This window comes from Hylobates moloch, unplaced genomic scaffold (genome assembly GCF_009828535.3).
Source record: "Hylobates moloch isolate HMO894 unplaced genomic scaffold, HMol_V3 SCAFFOLD_17, whole genome shotgun sequence".
Taxonomy (NCBI): domain Eukaryota; kingdom Metazoa; phylum Chordata; class Mammalia; order Primates; family Hylobatidae; genus Hylobates; species Hylobates moloch.
The window spans coordinates 50,079,528-50,101,009 of record NW_026652292.1 but is presented as its reverse complement, the minus strand read 5'-3'; the positions used below and the strand labels follow the sequence as shown (position 1 = coordinate 50,101,009).

General features: G+C 40.7%; 1 protein-coding gene across 6 annotated transcripts in view; it reads right to left on the bottom strand.

Moving 5' to 3' along the window:
• APBB2 (amyloid beta precursor protein binding family B member 2) overlaps nucleotides 1–21,482 on the bottom strand; it is a 405,965-nt gene that overhangs the window by 206,284 nt on the left and 178,199 nt on the right. For all 6 annotated transcript variants that reach the window (XM_032136010.2, XM_032136011.2, XM_058429991.1 and 3 more), the window contains one exon: nucleotides 17,816–17,884. In XM_032136010.2, the coding sequence (XP_031991901.1) occupies nucleotides 17,816–17,834 (19 nt within the window). In that variant the 5' untranslated portion in view covers nucleotides 17,835–17,884. The remainder of the gene's footprint in view (nucleotides 1–17,815; nucleotides 17,885–21,482) is intronic.

The following is a 21,482-nucleotide window of genomic DNA, read 5'->3' as shown; positions in this document are numbered from 1 at the left end:
AGGGTTAGGATCCTGGGCCCCATTCTTTAAAGTTATTATTTATCGGGATTCCTTCTTACCCAGCACCTCACCTTAGCTCTTAGGCCTCATTTTACAGAAACAGAGAATGTAGTGTGGTTTTTCCTTTTTCAAAATTTCCTTTTCCTCCACCCAGTCCAATGGAAGGTTTCTGCCTTTTAAACAATACGCTTGACAATTAAATTAAAAAAAATTTTTTTTTATTACCGTTTGGCTACAACTATTATACCATTTTATGGGAAACATATGTTTCAATTTATAATTTAATTTCACTCAAGAGTGGCATTTCATATGAGAAGGGCCTACCTGAAACCTACATGAAGTTTTCCCTGAGACACATATCCAGGGCACAGATACATGAGAGAAAGTTATTTTTAGACTCTTGGGTATTTAGAGTGAGATTATGAGAAAGTGCAAATCTGCTGGCTTCCTAAAAGGCATGGCAAAACATTTATATTAGGCTGCTTTATGATGCTAGGTACTATTACACATTCTAGCAATGTTATTAGGGAGATATTTTTATTTACTTTGTTTATAACCATACATATTTTCAGAAAGAATACCATCAGAATTTCTACGTGATTTTTAATATTTAAGTAACTTTTATATCCTCAATATGACAGATTAAGACTTCTAGCCACAGCCGGGTGCGGTGGCTCACGCCTGTAATCCCAGCACTTTGGGAGGCTGAGGCGGGCAGATCACCTGAGGTCGGGAGTTTGAGACTAGCCTGACCAACATGGAGAAACCCTGTCTCTACTAAAAATACAAAATTAGCCAGGCATGGTGGCGCGTGCCGGTACTCAGGAGGCTGAGGCAGGAGAATTGCTTGAACTCAGGAGGTAGAGGTTGCAGTGAGCCGAGATCGCGCCATTGCACTCCAGCCTGGGCAACAAGGGCAAAACTCCATCTCAAAAAACAAAAGAGAAAAAAAGACTTCTAGCCACATTTCCACAGTCTTTGGGATCCCATTACCCTCTCGGGGGCCATGTAACTCTTCTGCTTGCTAGAAATAATGGAGGGCAGGCAGGAGGGGGAAGAGGCTGAACAGAAAAGGACCATCCAATACAAACTGGATGAAAGAATGCAGCTCTGTATATGCCATATTTATTGGTTTGTTTATTTACGTACTTATTACTTTTGAGACAGGGTTGGTTATTTATTTATCATTACTTTTGAGACAGGGTCTTGCTCTGTCACCCAGGCTGGAATACAAGTGGCAGGAACATGCCTCACTGCAGCCTCAACCTCCTACGCTCAAGAGATCTTCCTACCTCAGCCTCCTAAGTAGCTGAGACCACAGGCGTATACACCACACCTGGCTTAATTTTTTGACTTTTTGTAGAGACAGGGGTCTCACTTTGTTGCCCAGGTTGGTCTCAAATTCCTGGGTTCAAGTAATCGTCCCACCTCAGCCTCCCAAAGTACTGGGATTACAGGCATGAACCACCAGGCCCAGCCTGTATATGTTGTTTTTATATATCAAAGCCTGAACACAGTTTGAGTAATATCTTAGATACTAAATAATGGTATCATGTGGAGGCAAAAGAAAAAGTTCAATTCTAGAGCTAAGGCAGCCAAGCTAATCCCATGAACTATAGAGTTCCTCTAGGAGTTACATATCAGCTAGGAAGTCTTTGGGCTCAAAAGGGTCATGAAGTAGGTAGAGGTTAGCAAAATCCTAGAAAGATCAAGGCTGCAAGAAAGCAGCCCCAAGTGAGAGGAAATGCTGTAAGAGTTAAGAGCACAGATCTCAGGGTCAAAGAGGGAAAGGCTCAAGACTTATCCTAGCTACGTACTGGTTAAAAATGGGGATAATAGCCGGGCGCGGTGGCTCACGCTTGTAATCCCAGCACTTTGGGAGGCCGAGGCGGGCGGATCACGAGGTCAGGAGATTGAGACCACCGTGAAACCCCGTCTCTACTAAAAATACAAAAAAAAATTAGCCGGGCGTGGTGGCGGGCGCCTGTAGTCCCAGCTACTCGGAGAGGCTGAGGCAGGAGAATGGCGTGAACCCGGGAGGCGGAGCTTGCAGTGAGCCGAGATCGCGCCACTGCACTCCAGCCTGGGCAACAGAGCAAGACTCCGTCTTAAAAAAAAAAAAAAAAAAATGGGGATAATAATAGTACCTGGTTTACATGACAAGTAAAATAAGCAATGCCTACAGGGAGTTTATAACAATAAATATGAGCTCCACTCACCACTTTGTACGCAAGTAATATAGCGCGGGGCTGCCTACCAGGGCCCCCATATTACCCCCCACTCCAATTGGTCTGAGTGATTGAAATGGTCTTGTTGCAGAGACAACAGAGAGGAAAGAGACTAAGAAGGAACAAAGAAGTTGGGTCTATGAGGGTTTAATTATGAAAAAAATATATACATTCCTCGGGTTTAAGAGGATAGAGGTTTGTGTTTCTCTTTAAATAAAAGAAAATCTTACAATGTTTCTTTAAACCTTCTAATATTTAACTGTTTTCTTTGGAATCAAAAGGCCTAAGAAATGAGACCAAACTCTTTAACACAACCAACAAGTTACTTAAACTCCCATTTCTTTGCTATAAAATGAAATTATAATAGTATCTACACCTCATTGAGTTTTGCTGGGGACTAAAACAGATGACTGTGAAACCTTTGACATAATGGCTGACATACTGTAAGAGCTCAATACATGCTAGGGATTATTATAATCTTATAGCTCCCTCCTTCCTTGCACACTTTTATTTCTGACCACCATACCTCAAGCCACCACTGACTGAGCACTTTCTTCTTGCTGGGTACTGTGCCAGGAACTGGAAAACCAAGGAACATAAAGTTCCCACCTGCTAAGTGCTTTCAGACTTGTAGAAGAAAAACACACAATAAAGTCACAGAAATCACCCAGGGTGACGGGTGGGCAGGTGCAGAGGAATAAGTGGGCTACTCACCTAGGGTTGGAGAGGATCTTCAGGGAAGGGAGGATTATCATCAAGGGAGCCTGAACAAATCAAGACATGAAAGGAGAGGCAGTATGATGCAGGAGAAGAGCAAAGGCAGGGGTTCTTCTGAAGCATGCTCTAGCACTTTGGACTTGACCCTGAGGCAACAGCAGGAAGAATGAATGGAAGGTTGATGTGTGCATTCTGAGTGTGTGTGTGTTATATCTGTGTATATGTTGAGCCTTTTTCCTCTAGCATATTCTCCAAGAAGGCGATGACTATGATGAAAAGACATTAAAGATGTAAGCCAGGCAATTAAAACATCAGTGGTGATCAGAGAAACAGTGGAAAGAGGTACACAGACAGTGTCTCCTGAACCAACAAAGAGGTAGGCTGGCCCCATTTTTAGGCTCATTCTCTGGCCTTAGAGTAGATTCTGCCATTTGCCAAAGGGAAGCAGGACCAGTTGGGAGGTTCTTTGCAACAGTCCAGTCAAGAAAGTGGGAGAGGACAAGGTAGTCACAAGAGACTTAGGTATGTGTCTTACTCTCCCACTACCGCAGTTCCAGCTCTGGTCAATCATCCCTTGACCAGGGCAGAAAGATAAGGTTCCCATTAGCCACTTGGATTCAGAAGTGAGGATTGAAGAGTCTGGTGAATTGAGTAATTAGAAAGACACTGGTGACTTCTATCATATCAGCTTCAGGAGAATGGCAGAGGTGAGCAGAGAGTGAACTTTATTCAAGGAGCTTCACTAACAACAAAGTTGGGGGACACAGGGCAGTAGCTGGAGGATGACCCAGGGTTATGGGAGGGACTTTTTACTCTTTAAAGATGAGTTTCTTAGTTATGGTTTATTGTTTAAAGGCTGTAAAAGCAGAAGCCAATAAAGAGAGGAAAAGTGGAAACATGAAAGAGTAACACAACAGTAAGGTAGAATCCATATGATGAGAGAAGAGAAGGGACAAGACCGGACTGGAAACAGCACTGCCCAAGATAAGGGTCACTTCACGCTAGGAGGGAAGAGAGGCGGTAAGGACAAGGACAGAAACGTGTGTCACCACAGTGACACAAAATCGAGCAAAAGCTAAACTGACAGCCTTAATTTTCTCTATGAAGAGAAAGTTTTCCCAGAGAGGAAACAGTCTAGGTGTGTGGTGTAGCAGGAAACTTAAAAAGGGGGACAATGTTCAGAAATAGTCACAGAGGGGAAGGTGATGAAGGCGTTGGGTGTGTTGAGATGAACAGATGAGGGTGCACCCTGGGATCTGGCCTGGAGAAAGCAGGAAATGAGGGGACTGCACGGTAGAAATGGTAAAGAAGTCGGAGAAAAGGAAAAGGCCGGGGGTCAGAGGTCCCAGGAAGGTAGAGGTATTGCATGCACAGTGCAAAAACCCAAGGAGATGGCAGTCTTCCACTGCCGAAGCCATCAAAAGGGGAAGGAGGGGAGAACAGCAGTATAAGCAGCTGGCAGAGGCAGCAGAAAGCAAAGAGACAAAGAGACAGAAAGTCGGAGAAAGAGAGAGGATGAGACAGAGAGACAAAGAGAAGGAGACAGAGAGAGGAAGAGACAGACAAGGAGTCAAAGAGAGAGGGGGGAAAGACAGAGAGAGACAGAGAAAGAGACAGAGAGACAGAAAGTCAAAGAGAAGGAAAGAAAGGAAGAGACAAAGGAGTCAGAGAGAGACAGAAGTAGTAAAGAAAAAACAGCGTACCCTATTCCTTCAAAAGCCAGGGTAAATTTAAAACCTATAATTGATAATTGAAGGTCTTCTCTGTAACCCTGTACACTCAAACACCACCTTGTTGCCAGTGCAAACAAGGGTGTAGCCTGAAAGCACTGAGGCCACTGACAACCCATATAGCTTTCCTATCAAAAATCCTTAATTGAGCAGGTTTCCTAACAGGGGATCTAAATCTTAACTAATTACCATACAAAGGTCCAACTAGATCTAGGAGGAACTCCTTCAGGACAGGACAATAGATGGTTCCTCCCAGGTGATTAAGGAAAAAAGACACAATGGGTATTCAGTAAGTGATAAGGGAACTCCTGCAGAAGCAGTTAGGAAAATTGCCTAATAATTGGTCTGCTCAAACGTGCCAGTTGTTTGCACTCAGCCAAACCTGGAAGTACTTACAGAATAAGGAAGGAGCCATCTATACCAATTCTAAGTTAATATGGACTGAACGAGATCTTATTAATAGCAAAGAACCCAGGGCGTTCAGTCCATATTAACTTATAAGGTAATCCCAAACTTATTAGGTTATAAGGTAATCCCAAACTTATAAGGTAATGCCAAACTTATAAGGTAATCCCAAACTTATAAGGTTTTCAACAAAAGTAAAGTTTGCTAAAAGTTAACAGTGTAACATGTATTATCCTACTACCATACACTCTCAAAGGATTTCTCAGACAGTTTGCAAGAAATAACGAAATCTATCCTTACTCTACAATCCCAAATAGACTCTTTGGCAGCAGTGACACTCCAAAACCGCTGAGGCATAGACCTCCTCACTGTTGAGAAAGGAGGCCTGCTGCACCTTCTTAGGGGAAGAGTGTTGTTTTTACACTAACAGGTCAGGGATAGTAAGAGATGCCGCCCAGCATTTACAGGAAAAGGCTTCTGAAATCAGACAACACCTTTCAAACTCTTATACCAACCTCTGGAGTTAAGAAACATGGCTTCTCCCCTTTCTAAGTCCCGTGACAGCCATCTTGCTATTACTCGCCTTCGGGCCCTGTATTTTTAACCTCCTTGTCAAATTTGTTTCCTCTAGGATCGAGGCCATCAAGCTACAGATGGTCTTACAAATGGAACCCCAAATGAACTCAACTAACAACTTCTACTGAGGACCCCTGAACTGACCCGCTGGCCCTTTCACTGGCCTAAAGAGTTCCCCTCTAGAGGACACTACAACTGCAGGGCCCCTTCTTCACCCCTATCCAACAGGAAGTAGCTACAGCAGTCATCACCCAATTCCCAACAGCAGGTGGAGTGTCCTGTTTAGAGGGGGGATTGAGAGGTGAAGCCAGCTGGACTTCCTGGGTCGAGTGGCGACTTGGAGAACTTTTCTGTCTAGCTACAGGATTGTAAATGCACCAATCAGCACGTGTCTAGCTAAAGGATTGTAAATGCACCAATCAGCACTCTGTAAAAATGCACCAATCAGCGCTCTGTGTCTAGCTAAAGGATTGTAAATGCACCAATCAGCGCTCTGTGTCATGCTAAAGGATTGTAAACGCACCAATCAGCACTCTAAAAACGCACGAATCAGCCCTCTGTGTCTAGCTAAAGGATTGTAAACTCACCAATCAGCACTCTGTAAAATGGTCCATTCAGTGCTCTATAAAATGGACCAATCAGCAGGACGTGGGTGGGGCCACATAAGGGAATAAAAGCTGGCCACCTGAGCCAGCAGTGGCAACTTGCTCGGGTCCCCTTCCACACTGTGGAAGCTTTGTTCTTTCACTCTTCACAATAAATCTTGCTGCTACTCATTCTTTGGGTCCACACTACCTTTATGAGCTATAACACTCACTGTGAGGGTCTGTGGCTTCATTCCTGAAGTCAGCGAAACCACGAACCCACTGGCAGGAACAAACAACTCCAGACGCGCCACCTTAACACTCACTGCAAAGGCCTGTGGCTTCACTCTTGAAGTCAGCAAGACCATGAACCCACTGGAATAAAGAAACTCTGGACACATCTGAACATCTGAAGGAACAAACTCCAGATACGCCAACTTTAAGAGCTGTGAGACTCACCGCAAGAGTCCATGGCTTCATTCTTGAAGTCAGCGAGACCAAGTACCCACCAGAAGGAATAAATTCCAGACACAGAGGAACAGATGTGAAGGGAATGAGGAACTGTTCTCAACCTTGGCCACATGTAAAAACCACCTGGGGGGCTTTTAAAACACTATAGATGCCTAGGCCCCACCCACAAAAATACTTCTAAGATTCTGATTCATTTCCTCTGGGATTGGGCCCAGTCGGCATTAAAATACTCTTGCGGTGATTCTAATCTGTGGCCAATTTGGAGAACCACTGGAATAGGAAGTGTGAGATCTGGGAAGAATAAAATGATGTACACGGAGTTAATTATTTCAGAGGCACATGGAATGCTCTGATCGCATACATCATCTTCCTTGTCCTTCCACACATTCTCAGTACCCTTCCCTCCCTCCAGCAAATTCCTACTCCTCTTTGAAGATTCAGAAAAGATGTCACCTCTTTATGAAGCCTTCTCTTGTCCCTCTGGAGTCTCCTCACAATTCTCACACCTTCATAAATGCATCTCTATTACAGCATCACTCATGCTGTTTTACTTTTACTATTAACCTGTTTGAGTTTCCCACTAGACTATGACCTCCACCAACCAGCACAGAGGCCTAGCACAGAGTAGGCAGTCATAAATGTTTGGAGAATAAATCCTCAAGTAAAACGGGAAAGGCAAGTGTTTCATTAATATCTCAAGAAATGTTGACATAAAATGTCTAGGCAGAATTTTTGAGAGTTTCTTATTAAACACTGAAAGGAAACCACTGTTATTAATAGTTAAGTCAACAGGAAATTCATCTTTCCTTTCCTTGAAAAACGGACTGATATCAGAGAAAGGGCGATCAATGATCAGTTAGTTACCTCAGCTGTTACCCCATGTAGCATCTGAGCAAGAGTTAAAATAAAACCCTTTAATATAATGTATAGACCAATTTATCTTGCTCCTCAGTCTCGGCTCAAATAAATTCTTACTCAACTCTACCGTGACTCCCGAAAGAACAAGGACTATTTAGAGTCAAAGGCATATGTTTTGTAACCTAGAGCAGAATGGGGTACTTCCCTGTCAAACATGACTGTTCATCAGATGCAATCCTATCAGCCCAAAGCTCATTTTTTGATCTGAAAAGCATTGGGCATATTGTTAAATATGGGGGCATGAGTTAGCAGTTCTTGAATACTTCTTCAGTAGATAAGAAGTTGCAGACTTCTATGATTAGATTCTATGTCTATGTCTTCTTCTAAATTGCAAACACCTTGAGGAAAGTGACTATTCCATTCATTTTTTTTAAATAACAGCTTCATTGAGATATAATTTATATACTGTATCTAGAAAACCCCACAGACTCAGCCCAAAAGCTCTTTCAGCTGATAAACAACTTAAAGTTTCAGGATACAAAATCAGTGTATAAAAATCACTAGCATTCCTATCCATCAACAACAGGCAAGCAGGGAGCCAAATCAGAAAGGCAATCCCATTCACGATTGCCACAAAAAGAATAAAACATCTAGGAATACAGCTAACCAGGGAGGTGAAAGACCTCTACAATGAGAATTACAAAACACTGCTCAAAGAAATCAGAGAAGACACAAACAAATGGAAAAACATCCCATGCTCATGAGTAGGAAGAATTAATATAATTAAAATGGCTACACTGCCCAAAGCAATTTACAGATTCAATACTATTCCTATCAAACTATCAACATTCTTCACAGAACTAAAGAAAATTATTTCAAAATTCATATGGAACCAAAAAAAGAGTCCAATTAGCCAAGGCAATCCCAAGCAAAAAGAACAAAGCTGGAAGCCTCATGTTACCCAACTTCAAATTATACTACAGGGCTTCGGTACTCAAAACAGCCTGGTACTGGTACAAAAACAGGAATACAGACCAATGGGACAGAATAGAGAGCCCAGAAATAAAGCCATACATTTATGACCATCTTATCTTCAACAAAGCTTACAAAAAACAGCAATGGGGAAAAGACTCTTTATTCAATAAATGGTGCTGAAATAACTGGCTAGCCATATGCAAAAGATTGAAGCTGGACTCTTTCCTTATACTGTATACAAAAACCAACTCAAGATGAATTAAAGACTTAAATGTACAACCCCAAACTATAAAAAGCCTGGAAGACAGCCTAAGCAATACCATCCTGGACAAAGGAACACATAAAGACTTCATGACAAAGACACCAAAAGCAATCAAAACAAATTGACAAGTGAGATCTAATTAAACTTAATGAGCTTCTGCACAGCAAAAGAAACTATCAACAGAGTAAACAGACAACCTACAGAATGGGAGAAATTATCTTCAAACTATGCATCTGACAAAGGTCTAATATCCAGCACCTATTGAGGGAGGAAATTAAAGAAAGAAAGAAAAATAAAATTAAAAGGAGAAAAACAAGCTTTCTATATTAGGGTGACTCATTCCAAAGGCAGTAACAGGCAAAGCCTGGACCCAGGTGAAGTCTCAATAATATTATCTGATAAGCCAGAGCTCTGGAGACTCTCCCAGCCCTCCTCCTTCAACATAGGGAGAAGAAAACAAATTTTCCTTTCCCCTAAGAGTAAAACTTATGAGTTTACAGATTCCTGTTTTCTGGTAATTTGAGTATTCTGTTTTTATCTAAGCAGTGCAGTGAAGATTATAAGACATGCCTGAGCAGGCCTGGGCTGCAGCCATCTAGGCACCATAGTGAAGGTTAAGAGGTAAGCCTGTGCAAGGCACTAGAGCAGGCCTCCATAACAGCCATCTGGACCGCACAGGAAGAGTCACCTGTAATCCTGAGTTATGAACCTGTCACAATTTAATTAACTCCCTTTGTTCTGCCTCTGTAGCCTTGCTTTCACGCCACTACGATTGTGCCACTGTAAACTTGTTTCAGGCTAGCCCACCCCTTTTAGAAGTGTGTCTAAAATTCAAGTGCTGTCTTTGTTCCGGGCCCAGTTTTTGGATGTTAATCCGCTGGGTCTGAGTGTACTCAATAAAAATCCTCCTGTTTCACCGTGATCTCTCTGGTCCTCCTTCACTCCCACAACACTATAAGGAACTTAATTAAACAAATTTACAGGAGAAAAACAAACCCATAAAAAGTGAGCAAAGGACATGAACAGACACTTCTGAAAAGAAGACACACATTTGGCCAACAAGCATATGGAAAAAAAGCTCTATGCCACTGATCATTAAAGAATATGCAAATCAAATCAGAATGGCTATTACTGAAAAGTCAAAAAATAACAGATACTGGCGAGATTGTGGAGAAAAGGGAACATTTATACACTGTTGGTGGGAGTGTGAATTAGTTCAACTGTTGTGGAAAGCAGTGTGGCGATTTCTCAAAAAGTTAAAAGCAGAACTACCATTTGACCCAGTAATTCCGTTACTGGGTATATACTCAGAGGAATATAAATCATTATAAATCATTCTATCATAAACATACATGGACATGAATGTTCACTGCAGCGCTATTCACAACAGCAAAGACATGGAATCAACCTAAATGTCCATTAATGACAGACTGGATAAAGAAAATGTGGGCCAGTCATGGTGGCTCATGCCTGTAATCCTAGCACTTTGGGAGGCTGAGGTGGGTGGATCACCTCAGGTCAGGAGTTTGAGACCAGCCTGGCCAACATGGTGAAACCCTGTCTCCACTAAATATACAAAAACTAGCTGGGTGTGGTGGCAGACGCCTATAATCCCAGCTACTTGGGAGGCTGAGAGGCTGAGGCCGGAGAATCTCTTGAAGCTGGGATGGTCGGGGTTAGGGGTTGGGGGGCGGAGGTGGCATTGAGCCAAGATCATGCCACTTCACTCCAGCCTGGGTGAAAGAGCGAGACTCCATCTCCACAAAAAAAAAAAAAAGAAAAAAAGGAAAATGTGGTACATATATACCATGGAATACTATGCAGCCATAAAAAAGTACAAGATAATGTCTTCTGTAGGAACATGGATGGAACTGGAGATTATTATCCTTAGAAAACTAATGCAGGAACAGAAAACCAAGTAGCACGTTTTCTCTTATAAGTGGGAGCTAGATGATAAGAACTTACAAACACAAAGGAGAAGACAACAGACACTGGAGTGTGGAGGATGGGAGGAGGGAGAGGAGCAGAAAAGGTAACTATTGAGTACTGAGCTTAATACCTAGGTGATGAAATAATCTGAACAACAAACCCCCATGACCTATGTTTACCTATGTAACAAACCTTCACATGTACCCCTGAACCTAAAAGTTAAAAAATTTTTATATCATAAATTTATATATCATATTTTAAAGTACACAATTCAGTGCTATTTAGTATACTCACAGAGTTGTGCATCCATTAATACTATCTAATTCAAGAACATTTTTATCACCCAAAATGAAATCCTGTACCCATTAACAGTCACACCCCATTCGTCCCTCCCTCCAACCCCTGCAAACACTAATCTACTTTGTTTTTGTGAACTTGGTGATGATAGACATTTCATATAAACAGAACCATATAATGAGATCTTTTGTGACTGGCTTCTCTCATTTACTGTATCTTCAAGGTTCATCTATGTTGTAGCATGTTATCAGTACTTCATTCCTTTTTATGGCTGGATAATATTTCATTGTATGGCTATACTACATTTTATTTGTTCATTTGTTAATGGACATTTGGGTTGTTTCAGTTTTTAGCTATTATGAGTTAACACTCATTCACAAGTTTTTTTTCTATGGATATGTAAAATTGACCCAATAGTCCTACAGATAGCTTTTTTTTTTGATAAACATAGAAATTGACCCTTCTGGTCTTAAAAGAAATTTTTATTTGTTTTATCTGAGATCCTTCCTCAGGAAATGACCTTCAGGTCTCTCAAAAAAAAGTATCAAAGAACTGAAACTCACCAGATCATTGCATCCAGACAACGAGATGGGGGACCCTCATTCATCCTAATTGCTTCCTTGCTCCTACCTAGATCTTGTTTTGTTACAGTTTGTTACATTTCTTCTCTACTATATAAACCCTTAGTTTTAGTTGGTCAGGGAGATGGATTTGAGACTGAGCTCCTATCTTCTCAGCTGCAGCACCTGATTAAAGCCTTCTTCCTTAGCAATACCTGCCCTTCTCAGTGATCTGGCTTTCTGTGCAGTGAGCAGCAGGACCTAGTGAACCCCTGGTGTTTCACTAACACGTTTTCCATTGTCTTGGGTGTGTACTCAGGAGTGGAACTGCTGAGTATAGTAACTTGTTTTTGTATGTACACACACACACACACACACATTTTTATATTTTTATAAACATATCACATTATATATATATTTAACATTTTCAGGAACTCCCAGGCTGTAGTACAAAGCCACTGTACCATTTTCTATTCCCTCCAACAGGGTATAAGGGTTCTAAATTCTCCACATCCTTGTCAACACTTGTTATTGTCTCTTTTTTATTATAGTCATCTTACTTGGTGTGAAATGGTATTTCACTGGGGCTATGCTTTTCATTTCCCTTTCATTTTCCAGAATTTCCAGTTCCTTTTATTACAAAGTCTAGCATGTAAGAAGACTCAATAAATGTTTTTTGACTCCTTAATTCATCTCATTTATTCATTAAATATTTACCAAGAGCCTACTATGTACCAAGGCCAAGAACACAGCACTGAACAAAATAAGCAAAACTAAATGAGGAATGAATAACCAAAATGCCAGTAACAATGAGGGTTAGTCTTTAGCATAAAGGTGGTTCTCTTGGATTCCTGGCAGGTGGATGGGGCCCCCAGTGATTCTGCCATCCCCTCCATGTCTATTCATCATGCTATGTTGAGTGTGATTTATGAAGCTCCAACATCAATTCAAGAGGATCAATTCCTGTTCCAGAGGTGGGTATGAGTTCAAATTTAAGAGTGTGACAAGAGCTAATATTACTGCTGTCATTGCTCTCCTGCATGCACGATGGAGAAACATCTATTATAGCCTGGCATGTGTTTCCTCCTTTTCTGTTAAAAGCCTCACAAATTTTCTTGGGGAATCAGCCTTCCCCTACACCCATTCAATCATTCAACAGATATTTTTTGTGCACTACTCCATGCCAGATATGCTTCTAAGTGCTGAGGATACAGCAGTGAACAAAACTGACAAAGTAAAGATACCTATGGAGTGCACTCTCTAGGGATTAGCTCATGTGTTTCAGGCAGAGATGACTGTACATCTTATTTCAGAGGGCACAGCCAATCACCGTTCACAGTAGCAAATCCCCGTGGCTCTAGTGGCTGGTTCAAGGAAAAGCATATGACCCACATGAAGCCAACCATGAGACTTGCCAGAAGGATAAGAGTGGTGCTCTCTTTTCTCTTTTTCTTGAACTAGAAGATGTAAGCCTAGAGCTTCAAGGGGTCACCATGAGGAGATGACCTGCCTGAGCATGACTGTACCAAAGAAAGCGAAGCCAAGAGACAGAAAGTGTGCAAGCCCTAATGACTTAATCCCTAAATAAGACATGCCTGAAATATGATACTGCTGGACTTCTCAGGTCGATAGATTTATGTGTTTATTTTGCCTAAGCCACTTGGAGCTAGGTTTTCTCTGTTTTGCAATCAAAAGAGCCCTCGTTAATACACAAAGTATTTTTTATGAAACCTAAGCAAAACTGGATAAGCCAGGATCACTTTAATTTCATGACTTGCACAGCTTCTCTCGATCCCAGCCACAAAGGCCCCAGCACAGATATAACCAGGCCGACTGGCCCTGTAACTCAGACCACATCCAAATACAAACCTGTGCTGCATCCTGTGGTTAAACCTGGCTTTCCCCCTCCTCCTTTTCCCTTTTCTAAGACCTTTAGCCTTTTGTCAAAGAAAGAGTTTGTGAGTAATGACAAGAACTTCTCTCTTCAATAACCTGCTGCTCTCCCTTTACTCCCACGACATGCTTATAAAATTGGAAACTGACAAATGGGCCCAGGGTTGATAAATGGACCGAAGGAAGTCCAATGTTTGCCCTATGCTTGAATGAAACTTCACATTTTCTTCATTTTTATTTTTCTGCTATACAATTTCATTTCCACTGAGGAGTTAATAGTGAAACTTCTATCCTGAGGAATGTCACCGTTTGAACTAGACCACAAAGTATTAAGGAAATGAAATAAACTCTGATTTTTCTTTTCCTTTTAGGAGGGAGAGGCTAAATAAAGCTGGCTTCCCGAAACTACTCATGAAAGGAAACCTTCAACGTGACAAAAATGGTAAGAACTCTGTGAACAAAAGAGGCAAAAGTTATCAATAAGGCAGCTTGGGTCACTGGGCCAGGGAGATGGCAGGATTTGAACCTCAGAATATTCTAACTAGGTGAGCAATGTCACACTGCTGATGCAGAGTGTTAGATACAGCCAGATCTTACCCACTTGAGGGTTTCTTGTGTCCCATTAAACTTAACTGCCTGAGGACTCACTCTGTTCAATGTCTGAAGTGGAACTGAGATTCAAGACAGATGTATCACATACTTTTTAACAAACTCAATCTTAACGAGCTTGATTTAGCCATTCCACAATGTATACACATTTCAAAACAACATGTTGTACACAATAAACATATACATGTTTTATTTGTCGATTATAAAAAATAAGTAAGAAATGTTATTTTCTAAAAAAGAAAATCAGATTTGGCAGAAAATCAGATTACACAAACTCACAATGGCTGAAGTTGGCAGAGGGTCTTATGAGAACACCATGTTAGGGATGAAGAGAGAGGTTCAGGGAAGGCTTCCCACAAAAAGAAGAGCTGGCTGGGCACGGTGGCTCATGCCTGTAATCCCAGCACTTTGGGAGGCTGAGGCAGGCAGATCACATGGTCAGGAGATCAAGGCCATGCTGGCTAACACAGTGAAATCCCGTCTCTACTAAAAATACAAAAAATTAGCCGGGCATGGTGGTATGCGCCTGTAGTCCCAGCTACTCGGGAGGGTGAGGCAGGAGAATCACTTGAACCCGAGAGGCGAAGGTTGCAGTGAGCTGAGATCACACCACTGCACTCCAGCCTGGGCGACAGAGCTAGACTCCATCGCAAAACAAAAAGAAGAGCTGAGCCGGATCTTGAAGAGTGGAAAGGAGCCCAGCAGTGGACAAGAAAGAAAAAGGCATTCCAGATGGGGGAAAGCTTGCCATTCCCAACATAACACCTGGCAGATGTGATGATCAGTTATTTAGGAAGCACAAGCAGAATGTGTATATTCAAGTAAGAATTAAGACCTTTGGAGTAGTCAACTTTGAAAATTATATTCCAAGGACATTTTCTCTGTTCAATTTCTTTTTTAATTTCAGGGACAGGGTCTCACTATGTTGCCTAGGCTGGAGTGCATTCACAGGCACAGTCATCATGCACTACAGCCTCAAATTCCTGGGCTCAGGCGATCCTCCTGCCACCTCAGACTCCCAAGTAGCTGGAGCTACAGGTATGCACCACCACACCTAGCTCTCTTCCCTGCTCAATTTCTAAGCTGTTTCCATTCTTCAATAAAGCCTCAGTGACTTTCAAAGATAATCTTTTTTTAATAGAGCTCTAGACTTACGGGCAAGCCTGATGATGATCCAGCTTGAGAATATTGGTTTAGGTGAAAAAAAAGTAGGTGAGCTATAAAGAAATGTCATATATTTTCTTGAGTTACTGATAACCTGGGCCCCAAATCCATTCTGAAAGGGAAAAAATGTTAAACAATAACAGGATCCTTAACACAGGGTAATTACTTGATATCACGGGCTAAGGTCTGCTCAGAAGGGACTCCTGAGCTGAATCCTGAAGGGTCAATAGGAATTTCAGAGGCAGACAATGGTATAAATTCTGGTATGTTTGGCAGGGCGTGGTGACTCACGCCTGTAATCCTAGCACTTTGAGAGGCCGAGGTGGGCAGATCACTTGAGGCCAGGAGTTCAAGACCAGCCTGGCCAACATGGTGAAACCCTGTCTTTACTAAAATTACAAAAATTAGCTGGGCATCATGGCACATGCCTGTAATCCCCGTTACTCAGGAGCCTGAGGCAGGAGAACTGCTTGAACCTGGGAGGCAAAGGTTGCAGTAAACCAAGATTGTGCCACTGTACTCCAGCCTAGGTGTCAGAGCAAGACTCTGTCTCAAAAAAAACTTAAATAAATAAATAAATAAATTCTGGCATGTTTGTTTTTAAAAGATGTCCCTGTAGTCACAGCTCCCTAGAGTTAGAAAAAGGAGCTGAAGGCAAACCTTCCCCCACTTATTAGTCAAGACCCTCTCTCACCAGTCGCCATTTGAATTTTCAAGTGAAAAAATGGCTGGAATAGGATTTTCCACTGAACTAGGAATACCTCTTTCCTTGTAAAATGTGTTATATGTCATACCGATGCATGAGAGTAGTAGCTGTTATTTAAAAACCAGGCTAGATAACTGTTTCAGTATATCTTACATAACCGCCAAAGAATAAAGCTGTTTGAGCACCCACATGAAGAATGAAAACATCAGCATAACAAAATATAGCAAGAACAGGAAATTTCTAGAAGTTATTTGATTAGTCCACCTTCACTTAGAGAACACACATCATTTTATACACTTGCCAGCTTTATTTTAATGTTTTCATACTAGTGTACCTTGAAGACTATAATAATAATCTATTAATAACCTCTCATAAAAATATGATTTTAAAAGTTAAAAGATCCCTAAAGGAATTATTCTCAATATTTAAAATCTATTTTCTAAAGAACATATGTATTTATCTTGATTTTTCCAAAATTCATATATCTATTCAATATGTATTGACAAAATATGTATTGACAAAATCCATACCCTCCCCAAATCATCACACTATGATTAGATGGCTTCTAAAAATCAGCTCTAAGACACTGATTTTCCTGTGTGAACTCAAGTTTGTCATAGTTTTTGGCTGTTTTTTATAAAAGAATATTTGCTGCCTCTCATATACCTCTACTGAGCTTAGTGTTTCTTATGTTTTATTTTAGTTCTTTGTTGAAATATAACATGAAAAATGTCATATAAAGGAGAAAACAGCTTGATTATATTTAATAATAAGTTTAAAATTTAGAGACATTAGTATCTATTTGCTAATGGTTTAAATCTACTTATTTAAAAACTCAGAACTTGCTGAGCAATATGTGCCCTAATAAATATGAAATCTATCCAGATCTATCTGTCACTTGAAGTCCTATATGATGTTTAATATGAAATGTTACTGCAATTGCTTTTTCCTTATTACGTAACTGTGAGGCTAGGGATTAAATCCCACACCACGTTGTGTGTAGACTAGCATCTATCATGAGACCAAAAAAGGGATGCACAATAAAATTAAGGTCGTTTTCCTAAGGCCTGAAATTAATCTGCTGATTAGACCCAAGGAGAATACATTCAGTATTGGGGGCGGGGGGGTTTCTGTCTAAGCAAACTCTACAAGCTATTAACAAGATGCAGATTGAGAGACTCAACACCAGAGGGCCGGGCGCGGTGGCTCACGCTTGTAATCCCAGCACTTTGGGAGGCCGAGGCGGGCGGATCACGAGGTCAGGAGATCGAGACCACAGTGAAACCCCGTCTCTACTAAAAAATAAAAAAAAAAATTTAGCTGGGCGTGGTGGCGGGCGCCTGTAGTCCCAGCTACTCGGAGAGGCTGAAGCAGGAGAATGGCGTGAACCCGGGAGGCGGAGCTTGCAGTGAGCCGAGATTGCGCCACTGCACTCCAGCCTGGGCGACAGAGCGAGACTCCATCTCAAAAAAAAAAAAAAAAAAGAAAAGTAAAAAGAGAGACTCAACACCAACACCTACTCCTTTGTTCACACTTCAGTAGTATCCAGGCTGTAATGTACAATGCTAGATGGTAAAATTTGACAGTTTGAAGCTCCTGTCACAGTCAACTAAAATATTTTTACATTATGATGTAAGTATTCATGCAATTATTACACAAATATGGTTAAGTCCAACTAACTCTTCTACTTGATTTTAAAGATTCATTTTTCTATTACATTAGTGAAGAACAATGAAATTAAAAAACATGTTATTTTAGCAAATCATAAGTTTAACATTAAACATTATCTTTTTTTAAAGTTTTAATATTCAACTGCTTCTCTGCATTTAAATATGAGAAAATGTATCTGACCTGTAAGTACTTCTGACATGGATCACCGGGCGTCAGCAATGGTGCAGGAAATAGGTTATAATTCGAAATCTAAAAAAAAGGGATCATTTGAGAAATTAAAACTCCAAATAACAAAGCATAAAAGAAAGAAAAGCATAGCAGTGAAAATCTCTCCAAAAGCTGTTACATATACCAAACAAATTTTGGCAGATAGTGTCCAAATTTTTGTTTGTTTATAGTTGGTTATACCACTTTTGATTGAAACTTTAATTCCTACTTAGCCACATTTCTCACAAACATTTATTGAGGATTTTTTTCATGGTAGGCCTAACCTACCTTTCTGTCTCAAGTTTCCAATGCTTTTTCTCATGAAACACACACACACACACACCCACACACACACACACACACACACACACAATTCAGCACCACTACAGAAAAAAAAAATTGGTACACTTTGCCACGTAAAAATTAAAACCATCTGTTTAGAAAAAAAGTGACTATAAACACAATAAAAGCAAAAAACAGACTGAAGAAAAAATTACCACCACAGATGACATAAAAGGGCTAATTTCCTTTACATAGAAAGAGTTCCTTGAAACCATTAAGAAAAATATGAACAAGTCTGTAGGAGAATAAGAAAAGAAACAAGTCCCAAGAGAAACACAAATGTTGAATAAACATAAATCACTAGCTTCACTCAAAACTTAAGAAAATACCAATTTAAATAACAATGTCTAACTGGATTTCCTATATCAGACTGGAAAGATTAATAAGCCAGATAATACCACAATCTAAGGACAGGACACTGGAAACAGGAAGTTTCAAACCTTGCTGGTGAGAGTAAAAGCTGGCAAAATTCTTTGGAGAGCCATTTACAAGTATCCGAGCAAGTTTTGAATGCATGGATCCCACTACTTGGCAATTCCACTTCTGATAATTTATTTCACAGACAAGCTCATGTGGATTCTATTCTTCTAAAGTCAAAAGACCAGTAACCACCTAGACGTTCCTCAGTGCACAGCTGGTTCATTAGATGATAATACATCCATACAATGAAGTACCATGCTGCCCTTAGGAAAAATGAAGTGGATCTACAAGAGCCTATATAAAAGGGGTTGTTGGTTTTTTGTTTTGTTTTGTTTTTTGCGACAGAGTCTGGCTCTGTCACCCAGGCTGGTGGGCAATAGCGCAATCTCGGTTCACTGCAACCTCCACCTCCCGGGTTGAAGCTATTCTCCTGCTTCAGCCTCCCAAGTAGTTGGGATTACAGGCACGCATCACCACGCCCAGCTAATTTTTGTATTTTTAGTAAAATCGGGGTTTCACCATGTTGACCAGGTTGGTCTTGAACTCCTGACCTCAAGTGATCCACCCACCTTGGCCTCCCAAAGTGCTGGGATTACAGGCGTGAGTCACCACACCCGGCCAAAAAGGGTTTTAAGATGCATAACCAAGAGGTGAATAATATGCATAGCAAAGCATGATCTAATTTGAGTAACATTTTTAAAAAGCGTACGCATATAAATACATGTGCACACACACCTAGGTGTATACTCACCTGCACATGCATTTACATGGAAAATTTCTTAAAGGAATAGAAAGATCTAGAAACATTGGTAAGCTGCCAGTTTACCAAAATAATACATAATAAGGAAAACTGAAAATAGACCTTGTTTTCAATGAGTTGCTATCAGGAATGTCACTCAGAATGATAATATGTTATATTAAGTCAAACACAGATACTGTATGATTCTATTTATATGAATTACAAAAACAGGAAAAACAGATTGATATCAGGATGACTGGTGGTGGGGTAGGGAAGAAGCAAGAGGGTGGCTTCTGGGACACTGGGAATGTCATGTTTTTTTCATCGAGATGTGGAAATTCATCAGGCTGTACTCTAATGTGCACATTTCTGTATGCGTACTACAGTTCCATGAAAAGTTAAAAGAAAAAAATCAAATGCTAGAGGTTTTCTAAAGTACAACTTAACTTGAAAAACCTTTATATTTGTAAACACTCTAAATTCTAATCTAACCTTTCCAAACTAGCAACCTTTGATGGGCATCACTTCCAACTTTGTGATTCTGATAATGACCTGACAACCTGGTCTACTGAACCAAGATACATTGTTAATTATATTTTCACAAACTGTGGGTAAGGCTCATTACTCTGGTATAATTAAAAGGGTGGGTTTATTCTAAACTGTCCTGAAACAGCAAGTGATGCCTCCTCTGTGCTCCTGTCTTTGCCCTATAACTTTCTGCTCAGTTCCTTAAACATATTTCACAATTCCATTTCCCTTTTCTTACATTTTAGTTTTTGTCTTCAGTGCACCTTAAATGCTTTGCGGAGAAAGAGATGAAGTAATAGATACTCAAGAAAATGAATACCAGTAGAGAGAAAGTCAAAAAAAGGCATGCTAGTGTGAGCATTCTGAAAAGGCTTGAACAAAAACTAAGAATCTGCATACCAGTTGGCCCTCCGTATCCTCGGGTTCTGCATCCATGGATTCAACCACGTGAGGATCAGAAAGTTAGGCCTGTGATGGCTGCATCTGTACTGAATACGTACAGACTTTTTTTTCCTTGTTATTATTCCTTAAACAATACAGTACAGCAAAACTATTTACATAGCATTTATATTGTATTAAGTATTATCAGTAATCTAGAGGTGATTTAAGGTATACGGAAGGGGCAGGTACAGCGGCTCATGCACACTGGGAGACGGAGGTGGGAGGACCACCTGAGCCCAGGAGTTTGAGACCAGCCTGGGCAACACAGCGAGACCCTGTCTCTGCAAAACATACTAAAATTAGCTGGGTGGGGTGGCACACACTTGTATCCCAGCTACTCAGGAGGCTGAGGTGGGAGGATTACTTGAGCCCAGGAGGTTGAGGCTGCAGTGAGCTATGATTGCACCATCGCATTCCAGCCTCGATGACAGAGTGAGACCCTATCTCTAAAAAATATTAAAAAATAAAAAGTATACAGGAGGATGTTGCATAGATTCTATGCAAATACTACACCACTTTACTTAAGGGGCTTGAGCATCCCCAGATTTTGGTATCTGAAGAGAGTCTTGGAACCAATCCCCCTCAAATACCGAGGGATGACTGTCTTTAGTGTATATAATCCTTAAAATAAAATATTCCTGTTTCCCTGACCAAACAAACTCCAACTTCTATAAAGTTAAGAATTAGACATTCTGCTAATGACTTCCTATTATAAATAGCCCTGAGTTATTATCTGACCCATATTTACTCCATACCTGCCATGTGTCATGCATTATGCTAGGAGCAGGGGATACTTTAGTGAGTAAAAACGCATTTACCCTCTTGTGGAACTTACAGCCTAGTTGTTAGGGAGATGGATATTAATCACAAAGTTACTCACATCATAAATAAGTTCTAGAGGAAAATAACTTAGGTATAAGAGAAAATGCAACAAAAAAACCACAGGCCAGACTGGAGAGTCAGGAAATGCTTTCCTGAGAAAGTCAAATTTAAGGTGCAATTTGAGGACCAACTAGGATTTAGGTAGATAAATATTTATTAAACACCTAGAATGTGCAAGGCATTTCCTGGCCCAGGGGATGAGGTACAAATATGCAGAACTTTTTCCCCTAGGCACTTATATCCTTGATGAATGAATCTCATCTAATTAAACAGTTTCTGAGAGGAACT